Source organism: Schistocerca piceifrons, chromosome 2 (genome assembly GCF_021461385.2).
Source record: "Schistocerca piceifrons isolate TAMUIC-IGC-003096 chromosome 2, iqSchPice1.1, whole genome shotgun sequence".
Taxonomy (NCBI): Eukaryota; Metazoa; Arthropoda; class Insecta; order Orthoptera; family Acrididae; genus Schistocerca; species Schistocerca piceifrons.
Genome location: NC_060139.1, coordinates 900,628,490 through 900,655,138, shown reverse-complemented (window position 1 = coordinate 900,655,138; position 26,649 = coordinate 900,628,490). Strand labels below are relative to the sequence as shown.

The 26,649-nt window shown below is 36.5% G+C and overlaps 1 protein-coding gene across 1 annotated transcript in view; it reads right to left on the bottom strand.

Annotated features, from left to right (window-relative positions):
* Positions 1-10,912: 10,912 nt before the first annotated feature.
* LOC124777505 (caspase-1-like) overlaps positions 10,913-26,649 on the bottom strand; it is a 71,710-nt gene continuing 55,973 nt past the window's right edge. Inside the window, exon 6 of the mRNA XM_047252948.1 lies at positions 10,913-11,666. Coding sequence (XP_047108904.1) covers positions 10,957-11,666 — 710 coding nt within the window. The 3' untranslated portion in view covers positions 10,913-10,956. The remainder of the gene's footprint in view (positions 11,667-26,649) is intronic.

The following is a 26,649-nucleotide window of genomic DNA, read 5'->3' as shown; positions in this document are numbered from 1 at the left end:
TCCGTAGAAACACTGGAACACGTGAGGCAATACTGACCTTACGACTTATCTTAGAAGAAAGATTAAGGAAAGGCAAACTTACGTTTCTAGCATTTGTAGACTTAGAGAAAGCTTTTGACAATGTTGACTGGAATACTCTCTTTCAAATTCTGAAGGTGGCAGGGGTAAAATACAGGGAGAAAAAGCCTATTTACAATTTGTACAGAAACCAGATGGCAGTTATAAGAGTCAAGGGACATGAAAGGGAAGCAGTGGTTGGGAAGGGAGTAAGACAGGGTTGTAGCCTCTCCCCGATGTTGTTCAATCTGTATATTGAGCAAGCAGTAAAGGAAACAAAAGAAAAATTCGGAGTAGGTATTAAAATTCATGGAGAAGAAATAAAAACTTTGAGGTTCGCCGATGACATTGTAATTCTGTCAGAGACAGCAAAGGACTTGGAAGAGCAGTTGAATGGAATGGACAGTGTCTTGAAAGGAGGATATAAGATGAACATCAACAAAAGCAAAACAAGGATAATGGAATGTAGTCTAATTAAGTCGGGTGATGCTGAGGGAATTAGATTAGGAAATGAGGCACTTAAAGTAGTAAAGGAGTTTTGCTATTTGGGGAGCAAAATAACTGATGATGGTCGAAGTAGAGAGGATATAAAATGTAGGCTGGCAATGGCAAGGAAAGCGTATCTGAAGAAGAGAAATTTGTTAACATCCAGTATTGATTTAAGTGTCAGGATGTCATTTCTAAAAGTATTCGTATGGAGTGTAGCCATGTATGGAAGTGAAACATGGACGATAAATAGTTTGGACAAGAAGAGAATAGAAGCTTTCGAAGTGTGGTGCTACAGAAGAATGCTGAAGATTAGATGGGTAGATCACATAACTAATGAGGAAGTATTGAATAGGATTGGGGAGAAGAGAAGTTTGTGGCACAACTTGACCAGAAGAAGGGATCGGTTGGTAGGACATGTTCTGAGGCATCAAGGGATCACCAATTTAGTATTGGAGGGCAGCGTGGAGGGTAAAAATCGTAGAGGGAGACCAAGAGATGAATACACTAAGCAGATTCAGAAGGATGTAGGTTGCAGTAGGTACTGGGAGATGAAAAAGCTTGCACAGGATAGAGTAGCATGGAGAGCTGCATCAAACCAGCCTCAGGACTGAAGACCACAACAAAAAAAACAAACAAGTTTTTGTGTAATGTGCATACAAACAATGGACAAACAAATAAACAAGAACATAAAAATAATCATTTTGGCTTCTATTGCTGTTATAAAGACCCCTCATATTAAGTTTTCTTAAATATCTTCTACATACAGACATCAGCCAGTTGTAATTTTATTATAGGTATAGATTTCTTAAATATCTGCTATGTACAGACATCAGCCAGTTACAGTTTTATTATATGTATAGATAATGATAGCAGAGTGTATGAAATATACTGGTGAGTAGCCAGACAATGTCACAAGTATGGAGATTTTTCTTGGGCTAGTTTGGATATAAAATTATTATAGAAAGAAAATTTATAATGATGCTGTGCTGAGGGAGGTATAATTCTCGGCCAGGTCAGTATGTACAGGGACAGTAGAGAGACTGCTGTGGCAACCACGGAGCATCGTGACACCACTGCTGTGAAGACAATATGAAATTAATTTTCGTATAGCCAGTCATGCATCTGTATAATTGATTGACTGACATAATACTTTATATTGTACCAGGCCAAGACTCACATCATGACCAGTGTTGAATTTTAATTGCATGGAAATATAGACAGGGAACTTACAGTACATTGCATGTAATACATACATAAAAAAAAGTTTTGCATCTCACCTGTTCCCAGAACTCCTGAAGATAGACATTGACTGTGGATATTGTATCACAGACACAGTCTCTTTGACTGTTCAGAGATGTCACTAAACCCACCCAAATATGTAAACAACTATGCATGAGCAGTGCCTATTAGACGGAGGGTGTCCGACAACCAATCAGTTCGTCATTCCACCAAGTAGGAGGTACACGGCTCGTTTTTTCTGTAGTTCAACCATGCCTAGATGGTCAGTACCGTGGTTGAATCATGTCCACATTATTACATTGTGCCAGAAAGGGCTTTCAATGAGGGAAGTGTCAAAGTGCCTCAGACTGAACCAAAGTGATGTTGTTCGGACATGGAGGAGATACAGATACAGGCACTGTCTATGAAATGTCTAGCTCGGGCCACCCAAAGGCTACTACTCCAGTGGATGACTGCTACCTACAGATTATGGCTCAGAGGAACCCTGACAGCAACGCCACCAGGTTCAATAATGCTTTTTGTGCAGCAACAGGACATCATGGTTTGAATTGAAATGTGCACAATTGGCTGCATGCTGCGCATCTTCACTCTCAATGTCCATGGCGAGGTCCATCTTTGGGTCCGCATCACCATGTAGTGTGGTACAGATGGGCCCAGAAACATGCTGAATGGTCTGCTCAGGATTGGCACCATTTTCTCTTCACCAATGAGTGTCGCATATGTCTTTAACCAGAAAATCGTGTTTGGGGTGGCATTATGTGGGGCCGACGTACACTGCTGGTGGTCATGGAAGGTGCCGTAACGGCTGTACAATACCTGAATGCCATCCTCTGATCGATAGTGCAACCATATTGGCAGCATATTAGCGAGGCATTTGTCTTCATGGATGACAATTCGCACCCCAGGCATGCACATCTTGTGAATGACTTCCTTCAGGATAAAGACATCGCTTGGCTAGAGTGGCCAGCATGTTCTCCAGACATGAACCCTATCGAACATGCCTGGGATAGATTGGAAAGGGCTGTTTATGGACAACATGACCCACTAACCATTCTGAGAGATCTACGCTGAATCGCAGTTGAGGAGTGGGACAATCTTGACCAATAGTGCCACAATGTATACAGGCATGCATCAATGCAAGAGGACGTGCAACTGGGTATTAGAGGTACCAGTGTGTACAGCAATCTGGACCACCACCTCTGAAGGTCTCCCTGAATGGTGGTACACAATGCAATGTGTGGTTTTCATGAGCAATAACAATGGCGGAAATGATGTTTATGTTGATCTCTATTCCAATTTTCTGCACAGGTTCCGGAACTCTTGGAACTGAGGAGATGCAAAACTTTTTTTGATGTGCGTTTTTACTTGTAAAATCAATTTCATTACAGAAGGTTCCCCCCTCCCCCCTCATGGTAGCTAGAAAATGTTTTAGTGAAAGTATTTCAGTGTAAATACTGAACTGAAGTTTAATTTACTGTACAGGCTTATTTTGATGAGGAAAAATAATTATGAGAAGTAAAACCATAAAACCAATTGCTCTTTAGAATTTATAAATACTTGTACAGAAGAACACCAGATCCAAACACAGGGCCTAAGTATCAACATTTCAGTATACTGTGGATTTAATGTTTGATCCCTATTGCAGGTGTTTTCAGATAGACTGGTATCTCATATTCTTTGAGTGTCCAGGATCAGGAGTGCGAGCAGATAGACTTTAAAATACCGTCTTAATGACATCATACATAGGAGAAATGCCACAACAGAGTGAGAAATTTGAGTAAGAAAACTGGAATAGAAAAGCAGAATGATAGAATTGAAGGGGTAGGTGAAAATAGTCTGAACATGTAAGGAAATTACGAGCTGGTAAAATGTCAAAATTAAATGGAGGCCAAGTCTGACGGCAAGAGGGCAAGATAGAAACCGAGTGCAATGTGGATCAATTTGATGAAGACCAGCATAGGAAGTAGAAATGTGGACTGGAACACAATAGTTATAAAAGATGGAAAGATGATGGAAAATGGAGACATACCATAAATGTCCCAACACAGCCTGGTGCTGGATGCAAGGAAATGAAGGCAATGATGGTGACAGTGTTGATTGAAAATTCAACTATTTCTTAGCCATATTCCTATAGCACTCTAAATCTCGTTTTCCTGTGATTAAGCAAGATCAAAATGGAACAGAAGCAAGAATAAGGGATCAATAACTCCTGGGAATCAAATTATCTTATGCTAGGGAGATGGAACTGAGGACAAACCATAGTCAAGAGTTGATATCCCTTTACTACCAGTTTTGTAAAATCCTCCAGTATGTCATTAAAAAGACGGATTCATATACTGTGACCAAAAAATAAGGCAAAAACTATACAGAAGATTGTTAAACAAGAAACAAAAATAGTCATCCAAATGAAAAGGAGTCTTCCAAAAATAGCAGAAGTGGTGACACTTCCAAATTCAGTTATTACTTCCTCACAATGGTAACAAACATTGCACACACTGCTAAATGACACAGATGCATTCTATTTACTTGTGCAGACACTGCATATACAAACAACAGACATTAGTTCCAAAAGTACAATGCTTGAGGAGATTACAAAATTTATTTGATATAATTACACCTAAGTTTGCTTCATAATCAATCAGTGAATAAGGACTTATTTCCAGACAGGCTTAGATATGCTACAGTACAACATACTATGAAACTGAAGGTAAGCAAATCATCTCCAACTGCAGACACATTTCACTCTTTTCAGTCTTTTAAAAAGTGTTTGAGAATGTGGCCTATGATAAAATATTGAAGTGTTTAACTGACAAAGAAAAGCTTGTTAACCTCCTGCGGTTTAGCTTTTGTAAAGGATTCTACATGGAGAAAGCAATCAGATACCTCATATGTGAAGTTCTAGCAGAACTAAACATGAAAAACTATCCTGTTGTTATGTTTTTTTAACCCTGATCAAGCCTTTGACTGTGTGGACTGATAAATCATACTTAACAAATTTACGTGTTATGGAAATACTCAATAAATGATCAGTGCTGGACCCTGTATTTCTTAAAGATTTAACAATAATGTCTTCTCTCACTCTAGACCATGACTGTTTTACACACTGACAAACTTGTTTGATTGTAGGTTGTTTTAAAGCTCCCAATGGAGTGAATCCATGTTGGGTTTCATCCATCATCTGTTTGTTCCATTCCTTCTTTCATATAAACTTTAAATAATTTATTTGTTGAGACATCAAGTGGTTGCACTTGTGAAGTAAGTCCTCCCAAAATAACAGCGAGCTCTGTATTTCCTTGTCTGAATCTCTCTTTCATAGAGTTTTTCAAATGACTGCTAAACTGATCTACCACAAGAAGGGAACTCTTCTTCAATAAATCACCTTTCTTTCTCTCCCACACTCTGTTAATCCATAATTTCATACAAGCCTTGTCCATCCAACCTTTGTCATGAACATAAACACCACCACCTGGCAGTACTTCAGAAGGTTTTTGCATTGTTTTGCACTTGGAAATGATCATTAAAGTAAGTTTAGTATCATCAGCACAACATGAAAGGACAACAATGTAGTGCATTTTTTCAGTCCACTTGTTTTTATAGTCACAGTTTTAGCACCTTTTATGGTAATAGTTCTGTTACTCAGCACAACAAATGTCAGAGGTGTTTAGTTTGTATTTGTTATTTGGCTTAGTTCCACACTGGTTTTCTTTCAATGATGGATAATAAAGCAATGGAAAGATAATATTTTCTCTACATACTCTTATGGGATTTTCTGAGATATTTTGGTTCTGGTTTGCATGCTAAGTCCATTATGCTTCATAAACTTATAACGTCAACCAAATCCACCCTTAAAGTCTGTTAAGTTCCACTGTGATGCTAGCTTATGGGCTTGTATTTGACTCATTTTTGTACAAGGTCCGGCAGAAAAACCTCCCCTTTAAGGAAAGCTAATAAAAACAAAACCAAATAAGGTAGAACAATTTTATTTATACTAAATAAAAGTACATATTATGCCATTTTAGAAAATACTCTTATGGTCTTACTTTTTAAATAAAACATCCCTTAAATGGCTTCCTGCACTGTCGACACACTGTTTGAGTCTTTCCCTGAAGTTATTCATTACTCTTTGAGTCATTTCAGGTGGAATAGCTTCAACCTCTTGTGTAATTGCTTCTTTCAGGGCTCGTAAAGATTGTGGACGTTGTTCATAAACTTTTGCTTTTAAATAGCCCCAAAGAAAGAAATCACAGGGCGTTAAGTCCGGCGATTGTGGGGGCCAGCCAATGTCTCCATGCAACGAGATCACATGTCCAGGAAACATTTCCTTCACCAATGCCAGTGACTGCCGCGCTGTGTGGGCTGTAGCACCATCTTGCTGGAACCACACGTTCTCTATTTCACCAAAAAGCTCCCTTAGTTGCGGTTGGAGAAAGTTGCGGAGCATGGCACAATAGCGTTCACTGTTGACGGTTAAATTCCTGTCATTTTCTTCGAAAAAGTAAGGACCGATCACTCCGGAATTGTAAACAGCACACCATACTGTTACTTTAGGGCTATGAAGTGGTCGTTGATGAAGTTCTTGGGGATTGTGTTCACACCAGTACCTGCAATTTTGGCTGTTCACTGTTCCGGCAAGGTGAAAGTGTGCTTCATCAGAAAAAATCACAATATCGTTGGGACGAATGTTCCGAAGAAGGTCTTGGCACAAACTTACACGGACACCACAGTCTCGTTCACTCAGTTCCTGCGTAGTTACAATTTTGTAAGGATGCATTTTAAGATCTCGATGCAAGATTCTTCTCACACTTCGATCAGATATCCGTAATGCTGCCGCATGCTTTTTAGCGGATCATCGAGGAGATTGTTGAACTGAAGCTCTAACTGCATCAACATTTCCGGGGCCTGTTGCAGTCCGTGGTCGTCCAGGTGGTTTCCTTTTTAATGCGGAACCTGCCTCGCGAAAGTTAGCAACCCAAGAATAAATTGTTTTCTTATCGGGAACAGGGTCCCGTCGTCCGAGCGCAAAGCGAACGCGAAAAGCACGTTGAGTATTAATAGGCGATTCGCCATTTTGAATAAAATCTTCCACTACGAAGGCACGATGTTCACCAGACCACGCCATGGCGTACACTGAAAACGGCACGTAGGCAGCTACTTAACGACGTGCCCCCCACCACTCTGCTCCTTCTACTGTCCGCTGCACGTTACTTTGTAGTCGGGGAGTTTTTTATGCCGGACCCTGTATCAACTCCAATGCCAGCATCTGGAGGAGTGGCTGATCCAGTGCCATTTTAATAGTGTCCTTGATTCCATTTCAATACATCATCTTCTAGTTTTGGCCCTTTTGCATTCAGTACTCTATTTGCGCATTCAGTCTTCCTCATTTTTTGCAGTTCTTGTTTACTAGCCAGTCAACTGCAAATGTTTTTCTGTTGGCAGAGTGCTGAAGTGCCATTCAGCTGCTCTGTTTCCATATTCTTCTGCATATGCTATTACTTTCAATTTATAGCACACGTCATACAAATACCTTTTATTTTTTCCATTACAAAACTAGCTTCTAAGAAAAATATTGTACTGTTACTGATAACTCAAATTAGTTTCAATTCAATTTCACTGGCATCGTAGATTGCAGTGACAGTGTTCTGGGTTTGTGATATTTATTTATCATGTCAGAAGCAAAAAAAAAAAAAAAAAAAAAAAAAAAAAAAAAATAGATGCATTACTACATACATTATGGTTTATAAATTAAACTAATCAAGAATGAAATAAATGATTAGACACAGATTGTGTTATCAAACATAAGGTGATTTTAATCTATACAGTGGATGCCCAAAAATTTGCAACGTCCAGTGCACTTTGTGTAGCGTTTATGAGGTCCTCCATGGTGCACACAGTTGGAGGTAATGTGCATTGGAGTAGATGTGTTGATGTCTGCACGGCAGCTCCGCAGTCACACTGGAGAGAGTCCACCTGGAAGCCCCACCTCTCCAGATTACTCTTGGATCTTGTGACAGAAGAACGCAGGTGGTTGAGTGATTTCCATGTGGACCATTTCTCTGAGTGGCCTGGGGGAAGAACTTCTTGCAGGATCAGCCACTCCTCCAGATGCTGGCATCTGACCTGCCATCTCTTCTCCTGGTGTTGATGTGGAGTGTCAGCGAGTGGTTCTGTACTGTGAAGGAAGCTCTTTCTAGACGCAAGTTTTGCTGTGCCTGGGTTTGTGATGGCAGGGCAGGAGGGAGAAAGTGTTAGCAACCTAGTGAATCCCCACAACTCATGTTCGTTGCATCAGTGCACTTTTGCTTCCAGTTGAATCTAATGTTTCCAGGTAGAGATAAGTTTCCCATGGAAGGCATTTTAAACATTTTTATATTAATTTTGAGAATAGGACACACCTGAATTTTGGACTCACTTTTTGAAGAAAAAAAAGCATCTAGTAGTCTGTAAAATATGTGTATACAAAGATAGGTTGATTGCCAACGGCGGAAGTGTGTTTACAGCAGAAAAAAATTACAATAATATTTAATGAGATTAGTGCAGATTCAAAATACAAAATAGTTTGGTTGACGGTAAGTCTTAAAATAATGTGTCGTATTTACAGGGAAGGAGAAAGCAGTCTCAAGTAATTTCTTAAAATTTAAAAATATTTTTACAAAAATCTTTGAATTATGTAGATCACATGTGCATATAGGCATTATAGGGATTAAAAGATTATGACTAGACTGGTTTCAGTTGTCAATACAAACATCCTCAAATGATGTTCATAGGAGGCACAAGCTGAACAAAAACTAGATGTACCAGTAATAACCAACAGTAACTTGCACTTGCATAATGGGCAAGCTCAGTGAAAAAGTTAGCTTGTAGTTAACAACAAAAATGAGAATGGTTCAATGTCATGGTTAATTAAATTGTAGATGAACATAAAACATGAAGAGGGTATCATTACACCATGTAGCTCATCAATAACAAAACAAAATATTTATGCATCCAGTAAGACAAACTATGAATGGGCAATAGTCAAGTTAGTTCACCTCCTGAAGGTTCATAATGGCCAGCAATTGAGTCTCTTAACTTATCGGTTTCCTTGACTAAATTTTCCTTTGATAAAATTAAAATGTTTTGTTGGTGTTGACATTCCTCTTACATAAATGGATTATTACTTTCAGAATGGCAAATAGAGCATGACACTGAAAGACTGTGTTATTGGGACAAATCTTACCTGGGAATTGGGGAACATATTGTGAAGGGTCACACCAGGATTTGCACTAGATCCACTGTTCTTCACAGCTTGTATAAATTATCTTTCAATGACTTTAAAGGGTAGTTCAAAAACTGTAACGTTTGCTGACGATGCAAAACTATAAAACTTGGGCATTACACTGTTAAAACTTAGTAACTGACACTGTTTGATCAGTATTTGTGCTGCATTGTAATAACATAATCATGATGATCTCTGCTATGAGATAATACAAATGCTGATCAGATTGTGTCAGTTAATAAGTTTTAAAGCCATAACATATTATTTTTATAGCCTTTGTTCTTATTGACTGGTTATGAATGATGTAAAGATATTTTACCTGTTTGCTCTGATTTGGTCTTGTCAGTTCTTAAAAAAACAGTTTTAATGATGTGTTGAGCCACTGTGGCAGTTACACTAAGCAAGAATGTTTTTATGATATGATGGTGGCTTGCATGTAGCTGAAACTAGTAATCAAACAAAAAATTTATTTGTGAGCTTGATTTTGAGGCTTTTCACCCTAAATATAAAAATTACAACAAATTGCTTGTCTCCAAAATTGAAAATGTCAACAACCATGTTATTGTATTCAGTCTAGATGGCAGCGAAACAGGTTTACAACTGGTTGGTCTCAGCCTCATAAATACTTGCAGGGGCCTGAAGTAGACATTAATCATGAAGCTCAATTTAGTTTTGCACCAAGTACTTTAATCACAATGATAACATGGATTTAAAGAAACATTTGTTTTATTCTTGAAATGTGTACTTGTGGGAATTCTGAAGCTTAATTACCCCTTTAATTTAAAAGATGTGTAGCTACAAAGAAAATGTAATTTTGTAAGAACAATCTTTAATGAACTTCTTTGCAATATAGGAGCAAGGTGTGAAGAAGAAGGAGAAAAGAAGAAGAAGAAGAGGAACAAGAAGTGATATTGTAGAAAAAAATACATCTACAGAAGTAAATCGAAATATACCTCATATCATTCATCAGTTTCCTGCCAGTTTTTATTACTATCATTTCCAGATGGTACTGTTTGTATCTGTTGTGTAGATTAATTTCCCTTGTTTGAATTTTTTTGATAAATGTAGTCACACACTAAAACAGTGATTCATATATCAAACAGGAAATCTGTATAAATAATTTAACAGCATTCGAGTGCTGAAGCTCGCAGGGAGACAATGCTCTTATCTCATGACTAAAATCAGTTCATCAATATATCTTAAATATCTACCAGTGAATAATGATGTATTCTTCAGAAACACTATTCCAAAAATCTGATACTCAGTCTTATTTCAGTACAATGAGACTGCTTTTCTAATAAAGGTTTTTCTGAATTACTAGTTCTTGTAACTTTGAGAAATTCACTTTCATTTCAGTCTCTGTTCTGTCGCTTTAATCTGCACCATTGGCAGTTGAGTAACTGAATATAGTAAAAATAACAGAAAAATGTTCTATACCTTGGTGACTGTTCAAAAACAGTGTAGTTAACTCATTTTTCACAGACTATCAGTTACAGTCTTTATTTTACAGTTATGGGACAGCTTTATCTATTACAAATATGTAACTAGTAAGTTATTAAATTTGACAAAGGAGTTTATTGAATTTATGAGAAAAACAATCAACTTTCATGTGTTATTGACTTGTCTAAATGTAGTTCACAACTGAAAATGTATAAAAAGTGTTTGTAACATTTCTTATTGATACTGATTGTGAAAAGTACACTGAAGCAAAGTAAAATATTGCTTTCAGTTGCAGAATTAATCTTCTGTAAATTGTAGTAAATATCTAGATTAAAAGAATGTTTGGAAATATAATACACTACAGTCATCATTTGATTCATTACTTGTAATATTAGTAGGAACTTTCTCATCAGTTTACATTTCATATTTCCATATAAAATGTAAATGGATTTTTTTTTAAAGTAGAGTTCTTACTGTTACTTTTTGTCAGAATTAACAGACTGTGAAGAACCTGACAGCTGCTTTGATTTTCCTTGAATGTTTGCAATTTGTGAGTCACTTATATTTAGAACATGAAAATACTGCCATTTTCTACCATATTTGACAAAAAATTTTATAACCTGTTCATACAAAAACTTCCGCTTATTGTTATCCATTTTCTTCCACATAGATAAATGGCTTAATATTATATTTCCTGTATCTATTGCATCTTCAGACAATAAGTTTCCTTCATAATTTAAAAACATGTCTAAGTAAGTTTTTAATTGTAGCATTACTTTATCTTCAGGCACCACAGAATATGTACTCATGGGTGCAGGGAGTGAGGTTTCCCAGTCTTTATCAACTACAGTTTTTTTAACAGTTCTTCTGGGTGAAGGCTCCTTCTCTTTTTTTGTATGAAGATCTAGTAGAAGATCATGCATTTCATCTAATTTGCTTCTGATACCTGTTTCATTAAATTGTGGTTTCTCAGATAAATAAAACTTTCGTGTTAGAGAACTCTGAATCACTGGCATTTGCTTCCTTTCACGTATTCCACTTAACCTCACTCTTCTGGCAGCCACATTGAAGTTAACATGTGTTAGCATTGTCAGCAGATCATATCTTTCACCATTTTTGTTTAGTTCACTACACAGTTCTTGGATGAACCAAGATCCCTCCTCAGTATCACGATATGCCACCCTACCTGGAAACAGAAACAAAATAGTGTTTATCTTTGATGTAGCCTCACATAAATTTCTACACACACTTTCTAAAATTAAGGGATGTACAAAAACTCTCAACTATTACACAAATGCATAAATCTGCATTTTTTAACTGTTAATGTATAGTCTTTATATTACTCATAAGTTGAAAGCACTCATTTTATTCTTCATAACACAGATTATAATGAGACTGGTTGCCAATAGTGTTTGTTTCTGTTTCATAGGCAAAACTGAACAATTTCAACTGGCAAATTCTGGTAAAAGTAATTAGCAATTCACGGGATGATTAGTAACATTCACTACCCAGAGAAAATATGTTTTCTATATTCATATCTGTGCTTTATATATTCTCATAATATTAAAAGCTCTTAAGCATAAGTGGATATGTGAATTACTAAATATGTGTATTTATGTGTACATGTCACTGGTCTCAATAGTGAAAATAGTTGCCAGAGCAGTGGTTATTGTGGATGCTGTATAGAAAACTAGTTAAGGCATCCATCATCAGGAACCACATGGAGCTCAAGAAGGTGTCTGCTCAAACTATGTGGACTCACACCCATGGATCTTGTGGGTTCAGCCATGGTGACAATCATGTTCTGCATACAAGCTTCTGTGTACAGGCTGCACATGCACAGATCATCATCTCAATTTCTGCACCACTGGCCAATCAATAAGGGTGATATGGGTCTAAATTCTTCATCTGTGCAATGCCCCAAAGTGATAAATGAAGTGACTGTGGCAGTTGGTGGTGTAGGGGTCCTGTAATGACCACCTTGTAGTGTGCCAATTTGGTAGCAATCAAGCATATATCAAACTGCACACTGAGGTGTCAACACAGCTAGTAGTGTCAGAAAGGAAGAAGGGCATTTGCAGGAAGACAGTCTACTCACCAACACTGGATGTGGCACAAGCTAACATAGAATCTGTCACAAAACCACCTAGTGCAAAATCTGGTTAGGAAAGTTCTGGTAAAATGTAAATAAATTAGGAGTAAAGGATACAACTTATGGAATAGTAGAAGTGTTGAGTCACTGACAAACACACAAGAAAGAATGAACCTTAAACCTAAATTATTTACTAAGTGCAAAATATGTGCTTTTGAAATTCATTTACATAACAAGCCAACTTCTGATATTTCCTTTGTGTAGAAATGAGATCATGTTTGTCAGATAAATTCACATCAAAAATCTAGATCCTACTATTTTACATAAAATGTACATGTGATTTTCATACTGGTGGTGTCAAGACGTGTGTGTGTGTGTGTGTCATATATATCATTTATTTACAAATGCGTGTGCCATAAAAATTTATCTTGTTAGTATTATAGCATCATTTATAATCTACACATGTGCTTTGCAAATTTTGGCCAGATATCTAATTTCGCACAATCATAGCCCCTAATTCCAGTGCGTATCTGTGTGAATAAAGTTATATTCTTTGGCAATTTTATAACATTTATGTGTGTCGTGCATAACTTAAGATTTTCATAGAAAATTAAAGATTATGAGCTACAGTTGCATATTCTACAAATATCATCAGCAATGTGTGGTGCAAGAAATCATTGCTCCTTAATTACGGTGTAGGTATTTATGTACCAGTAACCAGTGCAATATTTTCATTTTTTTTTTTTTTTTTTTTTTGACTTGTCATTGTGTTTATCCCTAGAAAGTGTTTCAAAGTGTATACCTATCATTTAAATATAGCTCTTATGAAGCTAGCTGCTGGGTGTGTTCTGCATATACTAAAAGTGTCAAATAATGCTACATTTAAACAACACTGTATGCTGTCTGCATTTGTCATAAATTTCCACTATTTTTGAGTTTGTTACTTTAGTTTGTTAGTGATCATACCCCTGAAAAAAACAAACGTTTGAATGTCTAAATTCCGAGTAGCTTCTTAAAGGGAACTTGTAATCTTTGTTGTAGTGTAACAGATCCAAAAATTAAAAGAGAATCATAAAGTGGGGGTTCAAGTTATCAGTATACTATTCAGTAAAACATTGCACATTCACAATGCAGCCACACTGTGAATGTTATTCTTGGGCAAGGGATGAAATAGAGCTATTCATAAGCAGATGAACATTTCCCTGATTGCTGTGCAGTAATTGGAAGCTACTGTGAATTGTTATGTCGAGAGGAGTACCAAGGGATACATGCAGATACCAAAGATGCCTAAAATACTATCCTCTACCTTGAATACTGTCTCTTTTTAGGGATGTAGAGGGTATATTACCACTCATACACTTGACTATGAATGGTGTGTCAGCAGTAGGTATAGCTGGCCTCTACAGGAGAGGCATGAACCCAAAAGAATTCAGGATATGACAACCCATCCCATTAATCAACAAGTTCAACATGCTGTCTTTCACTGAAATTGGAGGACAAATAGTGGATAATGGTACCCCTTAGGGAAATGGCAGTTAGTTAGTTAAATATTTCATAATCATTTGAACTGTTCTTTTATCAAAATGATGTGGAATTAGCCAGTTTACAGGATATGTAGACATGACTAGTTGCCGTCGGGAAACTTGAACATCATGAAGGGGTGTGACGAAGTGGTTCGAGGAACACAGTGGCGAGTTCCAATTGATGTGCTAGCTTCCCAGCTACATTTAAAGATTACTTTTTTAATACAGGGTACCAGTTTTTGAATAAAAAATTGTCTATAGAAAGAAGCTGCCCAGGTGGAATTATTTTAGGTTAGATTTAAAACTGAACAAATTATCAAAACATAGTCTGCTATATATTGAACTCTTTTCTGAGCCACTGACAATTTTGATAATAGGTAATAAATGGCATTTTTCCTCAAGTGTTCCAGGTATGGACATCACTGTATTTCTCAGTGAGTATATATGTTGTGATGGAGCAGTTGAAATTCCTAACTCCTTGAAGAGATACCTACAAGATAACCATAGGTGATCCTTACTGCTTGTTTTTGTGTAATCAATAGTATCTTTCTAAGTGATGAAATACCACAGAAAATTTTTCCATAATGCAATAATGAATGGAAAAATTCAAAATATGTTAGGAGATTGATTAATTTGTTTCAAAGACTACCAATTTGATGAAAAGAAAAGTAGCTGACCTCTGTGGTTTGTGTAGCTCAGCAAAATGCCTCTTTCAGTTCAAGTGTTCAACGAGGTGTAAGCCCACAATTTTGGAGCATGCTGCTCTGTTTACCATTCATGTGCTACATTGATTGTTACTAGGAATATTTATTGCACAGGACAGAATACAGTGTGTTTTTTTCAAAATTTAGGAAGAGTCCATTGTAAGAGAACCACTTAATAATTCCCCGGAAAATATCAGTAAGTCTCTTCCATTGCTTTCGCTCTAATGGGATTTATTATAACACTAATATCATATGCAAAAAGTACTGACTTTGCCTGATGAATGTTCAGTCATTCACATAGAGTGTACACAAAACTGAACCTTGTGAGATCCCATTCGTTATTTTTTCACAGTCTGTAAAGTTTTCTCTCCTTCCAACACTATTTGAATAATCCAGTGCACTTTTTGCATTCTGTTCATTAAGTATGATTCATAAAAATTATTTATATACCCATCAATTCCATACACTTAAGTTCTCCTAAAAGAGTAACAAGACAACACAATCAAATGTGTTGGAAAGATCACAAAAAATACGAGCTGGTGATAGTTTATCATTTAAGGTTTATATTAGATGATGAGTGAATGTATGAATAGCACATTCAGTTGAGCATCCCATCTAGAATCCAAACTGTGATATGCCAAGTAAATTGTTTCTACTTAAATGTGGAATTATTCTTTAGTACATTAGGTTTTTGGATATTTTGGATAAAGATGTCAGTAAGGAAATTTGATGATAATTATTTGCATCTTTTTTGTCACCTATCTTAAGAAGAGGTTTAATAGTTGCATATTTTAGTCTGTCTCAAAAAATTCTGTGCCAGTGAAAGTTACAATAACTTTTCAGAATTCTGTTTGAAATTCCATCAACACCATTTGAGCTTTTGGGTTTTATAAATTTTATAGTTCTATTAATTTCTGAGAAGTATGCTGGTGCCACTTCTAGTTCCCTTAAGTTTTGTGAAATAACTTTTAATATATTCTTTTCTTTCTTCAACTGAATCATTTAATTCCATTTTTACTGCTACATTTACAAAGTGATTATTAAAAATACTCACGCCTTGTGAAATTCTGTCACAACATTTTCAATTAGTTTAATTGATACACTATCTTGGGTTGATATCCCATATTGCTTAAATCATATTATTAGCATTATTAATTTTTATCAGATGTGCATACTTCTGGACATTGAATTTCACACTAGCATCTTCTTCCATCTATTTTATTTATTTGTTTTCATTTATTTATCCATTCATAAACAACAGATATTGAATGAATGTTCTCCAAATGTACATGTAAATTTTATACAAAAGCATTACAAGGAAATGGAACATGGGCCCTACTGTTCATATTATTAACTTAAAACAGATTAAAACAATTTGAAGAAGATTTACAAAAGTTTGGTTCTTCATGACAATATAGTACCAAAACATTTACAGCTTTACCTCTCCAAGGATTCTACTGCACATACATAACAAAGATATGGAAATTCACTCTACACCAATATGACAATAGAGTTTATATTTTCCTTTCCGATGTTAACACTTCCTCCAAAGAAAAATATAAAAGTGAGTGCTGAATTTCATATGGATTTAATCTTCTGTACTCCAATTCTTTTACACAGCATCTTGAGTTGGACGCTTTGCAATGGCTTCATTAGTGTATCAGCTAACTGGTTAGACCCATTAATATGTACTAATCCATGGTTCCCGTTCAAGAATGTTTCCTTGATGTAGAAGTGACAGACTTGTATGTGCTTCATCTTTTGACGATATTTTGGATTTTTAGACAGCTTCACTGTACTTGTATTGTCAACATAAAGTGTAGGAGGTTTCACTTGTTTGGAAGCTCAATCATTTTATACAGCAATGTTTTCAGCCAGATGAATTCCTTTGCTCCTTTATTTGCTGACATTTTTTCTCCTTCTATAGTGGGTATAGCCACTGTCTTTCGTAATTGACAGGTCCACGATACAGCTCCTTGAATGAGAATCATGACAACAGCTGTCAACCATCTCATGTACTTGTCACCAGCATAATCAGGATCACTGTAGAATTTTAAACCTTAATTGTACTTGTAGATAATTTCATAATCCATTGTATTCTTCAGGTACCTAAAAGTTCATTTTTCTTGATTCCAGTTTTGAATTGTAAGATCTTTAATGGCTCTAGCTGCTTTGTTTACTGCAAAAGAAATGTCCAGAAGTGAAACTGTAGTCAAACACATCAGACAGCTCACTACCTGACAATAATGTGTACCTAATTGTTGTACAAACTCTATTACACTCAGACACTCCAAATATTTCTGGAATTTCCTTTGTACAGTCCTTTTGATTTACTACTATCAACCTATCTTAATTTTGCTGTATCTTCATACCCAAAAAATTGTTGAGACACTCTCTAGTTGTGTGGATCTTCAGCTCCAACAATTTCATGAGCTCTTCAATACCTGCTTTGTTGCTGCCCACAACTAAGCCATCACCGACATAAATTGTAACATATGAACAGTTCTTGTTGCTCCAATGGTCGAAGAGATGGATCAGCATCACTGGTTTTAAATCCAGCTTTTGTCATGAAGTCTATAAAACATTGTTGCAAAAAATGCAGTGCCCACCTGAGACCATACAGACATTTCTTCAGTAAACACACACATCCAGTATCATCTTCAAAGACTTCAGGTTGTCCCATATGTACATCTTCATAGGTTACAATAATTAGAAAAGCTTTTTTTATGTCAAACTGGTCGGGCTTCATTTTCTTTGCAGCAGCCAATATCAACAGTATTTGAATAGCATAATAATGTGCAACAAGGCTGAATGTTTCTTCACAGTCAGTTTCCTGGCGCTGTATGGTCCTTTGCCCATGGGTCAACCCTCAAAGCTAAGTTTCCTAATTTTTTTAAGTAAATCCCATCAATTCTGCAAAATCTATGCACCACTTGGGCATTCAACTAATGCACAAGTAATATTCTCCATCAGGGGCTTCAGTTCTTCATGAATGGCCTCTAGAATGCAAAGCTTCAGTATATGAACTTCGATCGTAGTCCCTGGTGATAGTAGTTCTAGCCATGAACACACAAGCTCTACTGGTCATCCATTCTGGCTATTTCTTTTCATGTTCACTTCTTTGTTTCACACTTAATACTTGGCTTTCTCCAGAACTTGACATCATATCCTAATCTTTTTCCTCTTCACTTAAGCCTTCTGTCATCTAGTCATGGATGAGATTTTCTGATTCTTTTTCCTCATCAGATATCTGATTAGGTGGACTCTGTTGAACAGTTTTATAATGAGCAGCTTAAGTTTCAGTAACATTGGTGTGCAGAATCTACATCTACATCTACATCTACATGGACACTCTGCAAATCAAATTTAAATGCCTGTTATAGGGTTCATCAAACCACTTTCACAATTCTCTAATGTTCCAAACTCGTATAGCGTGCAGAAAGAACGAACACCTTTAACTTTCTGTACAAGCTCTGATTTCCCTTATTTTATCATGGTGTCAACAAAATACTTTCACACTCAGAGGAGAAAGTTGGTGATTGGAATTTCATGAGAAGATTCTACTGCAATGAAAAATGCCTTTGTTTTAATGGCATCTACCCCAAATCGTGTATCATTTCAGTGACACTCTCTCCCCTATTTTGCAATAATACAAAACATGCTGCCCTTCTTTGAATTTTTTTATGTACTCCATCAATCCTTTCTGGTTTATGTTTTGTTAAGTAGGAAGACACTTGCGGGAGACGCAGTGACTAGTACACTTGTTTCAGGGATGCCATCGAGACCGTACTTCAGGTTAAACAGCTGTAAAAGATACAAAGAGAGGTGCATCTGTCCCCTTAGTGGATTGGTACAGTCGGCCTTTGGCCGTGGAGCAGTGCGGTGTGTTACGTCCCGGCCACTCCGTGTGGGCACGACCCCGAATCCTCCTGCGGTCAGAAAAATGGTACTGTATTCTCCCAAGCCTGCAAGAGTCTGAAAAACAATGGGACCGAATCATCCCGTTTGAAGCAGTTAGCAGTTCTAAACGTTATGAATACTCCAAGCAGGCAAAGGAAAGCATATGAAGCTACAGTAGGCCATGCGGCAGTATTCTAAAAGAGGACGGACAAGCATAGTTTAGGCAGTCTGCTTAGTGGATCTGTTACATTTTCTAAGTGTCCTGCCAATAAAACACATTCTTTGACTAGGCCTATGCACAATATTTTCTATGTGTTCCTTCCAATTTAAGTTGTTCGTAATGGTAGTTCCTAGGTATTCAGTTTAATTTACAGCCTTTAGATTTGATAGATTTATTGGGTTACTGAAGTACCGAAGTTTAACGGATTCCTACTATCACTTTTGTGGATGACTTCATACTTTTCATTATTTAGGATCAATTGCCAATTTTTGCAGCATATAGATAGCTTTTCTAAATCATTTTGCAATTTGTTTTGATCTTCTGATGAGTTTATTAGTCAATAAATGACAGCATCATCTGCAAACAACCTAAGATGGCTGTTCAGATTGTCTCCCAAATCATTTATATAGATAAGGAACAGCAAAGGGCCTATAACACTACCTTGGGGAATCACTTCTGATTTACTTGATACTTTCAATCAATTACTATGAACTGTGACCTCTCAGACAGGAAATCACGAATCCAGTCACACAACTGAGATGATATTCCATAAGCATGCAATTTCATTACAAGCTGCTTGAGTGATACAGTGTGAAAAGCTTTCTGGAAATCCAGAAATGCGGAATCAGTTCGAAATCCCTTGTCAATAGCACTCAACACTTCATGTGAGTAAAGAGCTAGTTATGTTTCATAAGAATGATGTTTAAATCCACGTTGACTGTATGTCAATAGACCATTTTCTTCAAGGTAATTTATAATGTTTGAACACAATATATGTTCCAAAATCCTGCTGCATATTGATGTTAATGATATGGGCCTATAATTTAGTGGATTACTCCTACTAAATTTCTTGAATATTGGTGTGACCTGTGCAGCTTTCCAGTCTTTGGGTACAAATCGTACATCGAGCGAATGTTTGTATATGATTGTTAAGTTTGGAGCTACTGCATCAGCATACTCTGAAAGGAACCTAATTGGTATACAGTCTGGACCAGAAGACTTGCTTTTATTAAGTGAATATCTACTTCTATGTTACTAATGTTGGCAGCTGTTCATGATTCAAATTCTGGCATATTTATTTCGTCTTCTTTGGTGAAGGACTTTTGGAAGGCTGTGTTTAGTAACTCTGCTATGGCAGCACTGCCCTCAATAGTGTCTCCATTGCTATCATGCAGAGAAGGCATTGATTGTGTCTTGCCACTAGCATACTTCACAAACGACCAGCATCTCTTTGGATTTTCTGCCAGGTTTTGAGACAAAGTTTTGTTATGGAAATTATTATAAGCATCTCGCATTGAAGTCCACTCTAAATTTTGAGATTCTGTAAAGGTTCACCAATCTTGGAGATTTTGCATCTGTTTAAATTTGGCATGGTTTTTTCATTGTTTCTGCAATAGTGTTTTGTCCCATTTTGTGTACCATGGAGGATCAGATCTGTTGTTTGATAATTATTTGACATAAATCTCTAAGCTGCTGCTGATACCATTTCTTTGAATTCAAGCCACATCTGGTCTACACTTACATTGTTAATTTGAAAGGAGTGGAGGCTGTCTCTCAGGAAAGCATGAAGTAAATTTTTATCTCATTTATTGAAAAGGTATATTTTTTGTTTATTTTTGGAGTATTTGGGTGTTACAGTATTCTATCTTGCTATGACAATCCTGTGTTCACTAATCCCTGTATCCATTTTGATGCTCGTTATTAACTCAGGATTATATGTTGCTAAGAGGTCACTTGTGTTTTCACAACCGTTTACTATTTGCATGGGCTCATGAACTAACTGCTTGAAATAATTTTCAGAGAATGCGTATAGCACAATTTCAGATGATGTTCTATGCATACCTCCAGAATTAAACATATTTTTGCCAACATATTAAGGGTAAATTAAAGTCACTACCAACTGTAATTGTAGGAGTTGGGTACGTGTTTGAAATCAAACTCAAGTTTTCTTTGAATGTTTCAGCAATTGTACATCTGAATTATCTGAACTGGGAGGTCAGAAAAAGGATCCAATTATTATTTTATTCCAGTTGCCAACAATGACCTCTGCCCACACTAACTTACAGGAACTATCTACTTCAATTTTGCGACAAGATAAACTACTACTAACAGCAACAAACACACCACTGCCAACTGTGCTTAGTCTATCCTTTTGGAACACCATTAGGTTCCTCACAAAAATTTTGGCTGAGCTCATCTCTGGTTGTAGTCAGTTTTCAGTGTCTATAACAATTTGAGCTTCAGTGCTTACTATTAGCACTTGGAGCTCTGGTGCTTTCCCAACACAGCTATGAGAATTTACAACTGTTATATTGATGGTTCCTGTATCTACATTCTTCCTGTATTCAGCCTGCACCCTTTGTGAGTGAAGCTCTTTTCGTGTTTTCCTGAGACCCTCTAACCTAAAAAAAAAAACCACCCATTGCAGGCCACACAGTCCCTGCTACCTGTGTAGCTGCCTCCTGCATATCATGGACTCCTGTATACAATTTTAACCTTGAATTTTAATTGTGACTTAGTACAATCTTCCTTTGAGATGAAACCCAGAGCCTAAAGCTGTCTCTGTCGTTTACTTATCCAGCCATATGTTCAAGCACAGCCTTGTCATCAAACTTTGAATGAAAAATCTTGTTCACATGTTCATAACAATCAGTTCCAAAGATTCTCACATGATACCAGTTGCCTAATGCTCATCCATATCCAAGGCTGGTTTAAGACCCAAGTGATACACATTGATGCTTATGGCATGAAGCTAAGAGGGGCTCTAAAGGTGCTACAGTTGTAAGATTTTTATACACAAGATACTACCATTAGTAATGAATGCTTGGGGCACCAAGCTGAAAGGATCACCAGGAGCCCACAACTGCAAGATTTGTATACATTGTATGTAACATAACAAATACTAGCAAAACCTCACATGGGTGAGTGTATGATGGAAAAGGGGAGAAGGGAGGGGGAAGGAGATGCCAAATGTGAAGTCACTTGCATATGGAAATGTTCTCAAAAGCATCCTTGTCCATACTACAGTTTATAAGAAGTTTTGTTTGCAGCAGAGTACTTCCTACTGTGATTCAAAAGTTATGTACTAGTATGCTTGCTTCTGCCCACAGTTCTTTTGGCATTTTACTATGGTTCAACAAAGAATGTGCACCCTCCACGATATAGTAACCACCGCAACATAGTTTTCGTTTGGTGTGCAGGGTGGCTGTGCTCTATGCCTCTGTTTTCCTGTACTTATGAGACTTTTTTCTTATAATCGAACTCTCCCCCTTCCCCTCCCCCTGCCCGTCCCCCTCTCATGTGATACACCTGAACTATTTGATAACATGACAATTTGTCTTAGTTCCATTTAAAAACTGTGTCAGGACAAGCTTCATTCTTCTGCTTTAGTAACAAAACTTTACAAAATTTGCTAAATTCATTTTTAAAATGTACATAGTAATGAGCTTTTCTAAGAAATTTTATAGACATAAGTCCATTTACATTGGCATGAATTTGTTCACTGGTAGCAATTGGTCAACTTGTTAGATTACTTAATGGCACTCAATGAATTTTTCCCAGTATACATCCATAACAGAATTCTTCTTTGCTCCCACCCACATTGTTGTTCATCTGCTTCTTGACACTTTTCATGTGTTGTTTGTGCTGATGACTAAATCTCTCATGATAAACTTGCAGCATATCTGATAATGTCACCAAATCCACTTGGACTGACTGTGCTGGTTTAATTGTGTATACCACAAGAACATAGTCACCACAGACATCATGACCAGTTAGCATTTCCTCACTCACTTTGTCTTCAGTTATAGCATTTATTCAACTTTATTTGAATTTTAACAGTTCCTGTCTGTGAGCCAACATTCTTACACCTGAAACTTCCTGGCAGATTAAAACTCGGGACCTTTGCCTTTCGAGGGCAAGTGCTCTACCAATTGAGCTACCCAAGCATGACTCATGACCTGTCCTCACAGCTTTACTTCCACCAGTACCTCATCTCCTAGACTCTAAACTTCACAGAAGCTCTCCTGCGAAACTTGCAGAACTAGCATTCCTGGAAGAAAGGATGTTGCAGAGACATGGCTGGAGAATGTTTCCAGAATGAGATTTTCACTCTGCAGTGGAGTGTGTGCTGATATGAAACTTCCTGGCAGATTAAAACTGTGTGCCGGACCAAGACTCATGACCTATGCTCACAGCTTTACTTCTGCCAGTACCTCATTTCCTACCTTCCAAACTTCACATAAGCTCTCCTGCAAAACTTGCAGAACTAGCACTCTTGGAAGAAAGGATACTGTGGAGGCATGGCTTTGCCACAGCCTGGGGGATGTTTCCAGAATGAGATTTTCACTCTGCAAAGTGGTTAAAAATTACGGTTAGTAATGGTCAAGCCAAACAGCAGATATTATGGAGATAAACATTCAACTGAATGAAATACATAATTGAAGCATACCACATATTTAGATGTTTTAAACAGAATATATTGTCTGTAATGTAAAAACTGGTTATTACAAAAGATTATAAAAGAAGATACAAAAGAGATAAAGTAATTATTATAAAAAAAGACTGTGACAATATGTAGCACAAAATGTATGAAATGGTTAAGAGCTTTGGCCATTCTGAACATGACAACAAACATGACTTCATTCTAAGTAATAAATTTGTAACATCTATGTGGGCCAAACTGATAGAATTCTATCCATAGTGGAATATGTATGGAATTCTAGGAGGCTGTTACAACATTTTAGAGTGCTGATCAGGTATTTCAAAACTGAATCCAGTGAGGCATTGAGCAGTGCAATAACTGATGCTGTGTGTCATGTTCTTCACTAAACGTTTGCACACTTAGTTGTTGCATATAAACTTCATAATTTAAAGAATAAACAATGGAATACTATCTTTGATACCTCTAGTTGTATAGTAACACAATGTTAAAATATTCAATTTATGTTCTTACAATTAGCAAAGTGAATAAAGGTTATTTAGCAGACTGCAGTTACAACTACATTTTCAATGCGCAAACATCCCACACTAAAGCATTGTGAACCAATTTAAACACAAATATTACTCAATATACTTTGATAATGAACACAACTTCTGCATGAGGCTGAACAGCCATCTTAACTGCTACAGAATGCATATTTATAAAAAGTAAGTACCTCTTAAGTGTTTATAAATCATCAGAAAGCTTAGATGAGAGAGTAGTTGCAATGCACTTTAAATCTTGTTGAGGTTCAAGACGAATATTCAGTATGTGTGGTCAGCTTTGACCAGTGATGTAATATTAATGGCTTGTGTCAGATCACCTTATGGTCCATATTTTCACAGTTTGTTTGTTAGTTGGTGAAACCCATGAATATCTAAGCAAAAAAATTACAGAAATACGATTTATAGTCTCTGTGTTTAACAGTACAATGAACATTACTGTAGCACTTGTCTTAAATACTCTCATGACAATACTACTTTTGTGCATTTATTTCTCTCTGAAAGTCACTTTCTAAGTTTAACATATTAATTTAATTAATGCAAAAAGTCAAATAGAATTCTAATGTCAATGGTTCTAAAAACTGAGTGTGTTTTAGAATCTCAAACTGCAGTGCAATTTAAATATTTCATATCTCAATAATAACTCAATCAGCAAGTTTAACAAGGGATAAAGAGGAACATTTGGCACTAGTCCTTGGATTTGACCTGTGACTGATCTGTAGTATAGCCTGAGTTCTAGGTTAGGTTGTGATTGTGTGACTTCGTCTACTTGAAAAATATTGCCACTAATGTCATGTTATAGTTGCTATGTTGTTTATGACTTTTGTTGCATGTTTCCTAAGTCATAAGTCGAATCCAAGGACTAGTGCTAAATATTCCTCTTTATCCGTTGTTAAACTTGCATTTTGAATTATTATCAAGATATGACATATTTAAATTGCATTGCAAGTTGAAATTCTAAAACACACTTGATTCTTAGAAGTGTTGTCATTAAAATTATATTTGAATTTTTGCACTATGAAATTAATATATTTAACTTAGAAAACAACTTTCAGAGAGAAATAAATGTACAAAAGACTTTCACATAAGAGTTTTCAAGACAACTTCTGGGGTAAAGGTCACTGTACTGTTAAACACAGAGACTACAAATTGTATTTCTGTAATTAATGATCATTACATAAGTATGTAATCAGTACATGGAAATAATGAATATTTGTTTAATTTTTATTATTTGTTTAATTTTTATCATAAATATTGTTTTCCATAACATAATATTAGTCATTGTGTTATTCAGTTTGTTCATTCAGTTAATGAGTCATCATCTAGCATTCAATAAAACTAAACTCTGCACAAACAGGCCATGAAGGCCCAACAGTACTGACCAGCTGCCATGTCATCCTCAGCTCACATGCGTCACTGGATGCGGATATGGCGGGGCACGCGGTCGGCACACAGCTCACCCAGCTGTATGTCAGTTTATGAGACTGGAGCCATTACTTCTCAATCAAGTAGCTCCTCAGTTTGCCTCACAAGGGCTGAGAGCACCCCGCTTGCCAATAGCACTTGGCAAACCAGATGGTCACCCATCCTAGTGCTAGCCCAGCCCGCCCAGCCCGACAGTATTTAATGTTAGTGATCGGATGGGAACCAGTGTTACCACTGCGGAATGGTCGTTGGTGCTCTAGCAATCAATGAGTGAATGAATATGTTAATTATCTGCATTGTACTTGGTAAAATTCAGTAGGTTACTAAGGGCCTATGTGAGTTGCTGATCTTTATGTGTTTAAAGATATAAATGTAAATGAAATAAAAATTAACATCGACAGTGTTGTGATAAATTATTATTAACTCTTTACAGAATATAATAACCATCAGACGGAGACTGGTGTACATGAAAACCTATGAGATTTATTATGTGCTCAGTTTGGTAAATTTACACAATGACCTTCACTAACATCTACCGCTCCAATTCTGTCTCTGAGAGTAGGTGATCCATGACTTTGTAACACTGAATTTTTATGGTGAATAATCGCCTAAGTTGTGTATGTTGTGTCCTATCATTCTTTTCATTTTGTATCTCATTCACTTAACATGGGATTCGCCTAAGTTGTGTATGTTGTGTCCTAGCATTCTTTTAATTTTGTATCTCATTCACTTAACATGGGATTCGCCTAAGTTGTGTATGTTGTGTCCTATCATTCTTTTTATTTTGTATCTCATTCACTTAATGTGGGATTTTGAGGAACTTACTCTACGTATTCAAATTTTTAGTCCATATTCATTGGATGAGAAATGGTTATATTTCATCCAGCCATACTGATTTAAGTTAACTGTGATTATCCTAAAGAACTTAATGTGAACTAATATCAGGATGACTTCTTTTATGACCATGATTGGTTACAGTTGAGTTAGTTCCCTTTATCTTGAATGACCACTTTATCAATGGCGTTTTAGACTTTAATCTTTCATTCTTCTTTAAAATATTTAGAAACTTTCCACATCTTCATTTCTCTGATACTTCCTATTAGTCCTTATAAACTCCTTCCTATTTAGTCCCTGCAGATATACCCTGTAATTTAATATGATTTAAGCAAAACGAGATCCAATCTCATATTGTGAGTCATATTACAATAAACTCTTTTATGTAGTTATAACCTAATAGAACAACAAGAATAATCAAATTTTTGACAATATGCTGTGCAGCTGCATTATGGTGTAATAGAATAGATAAAAAAAATCTACTCACC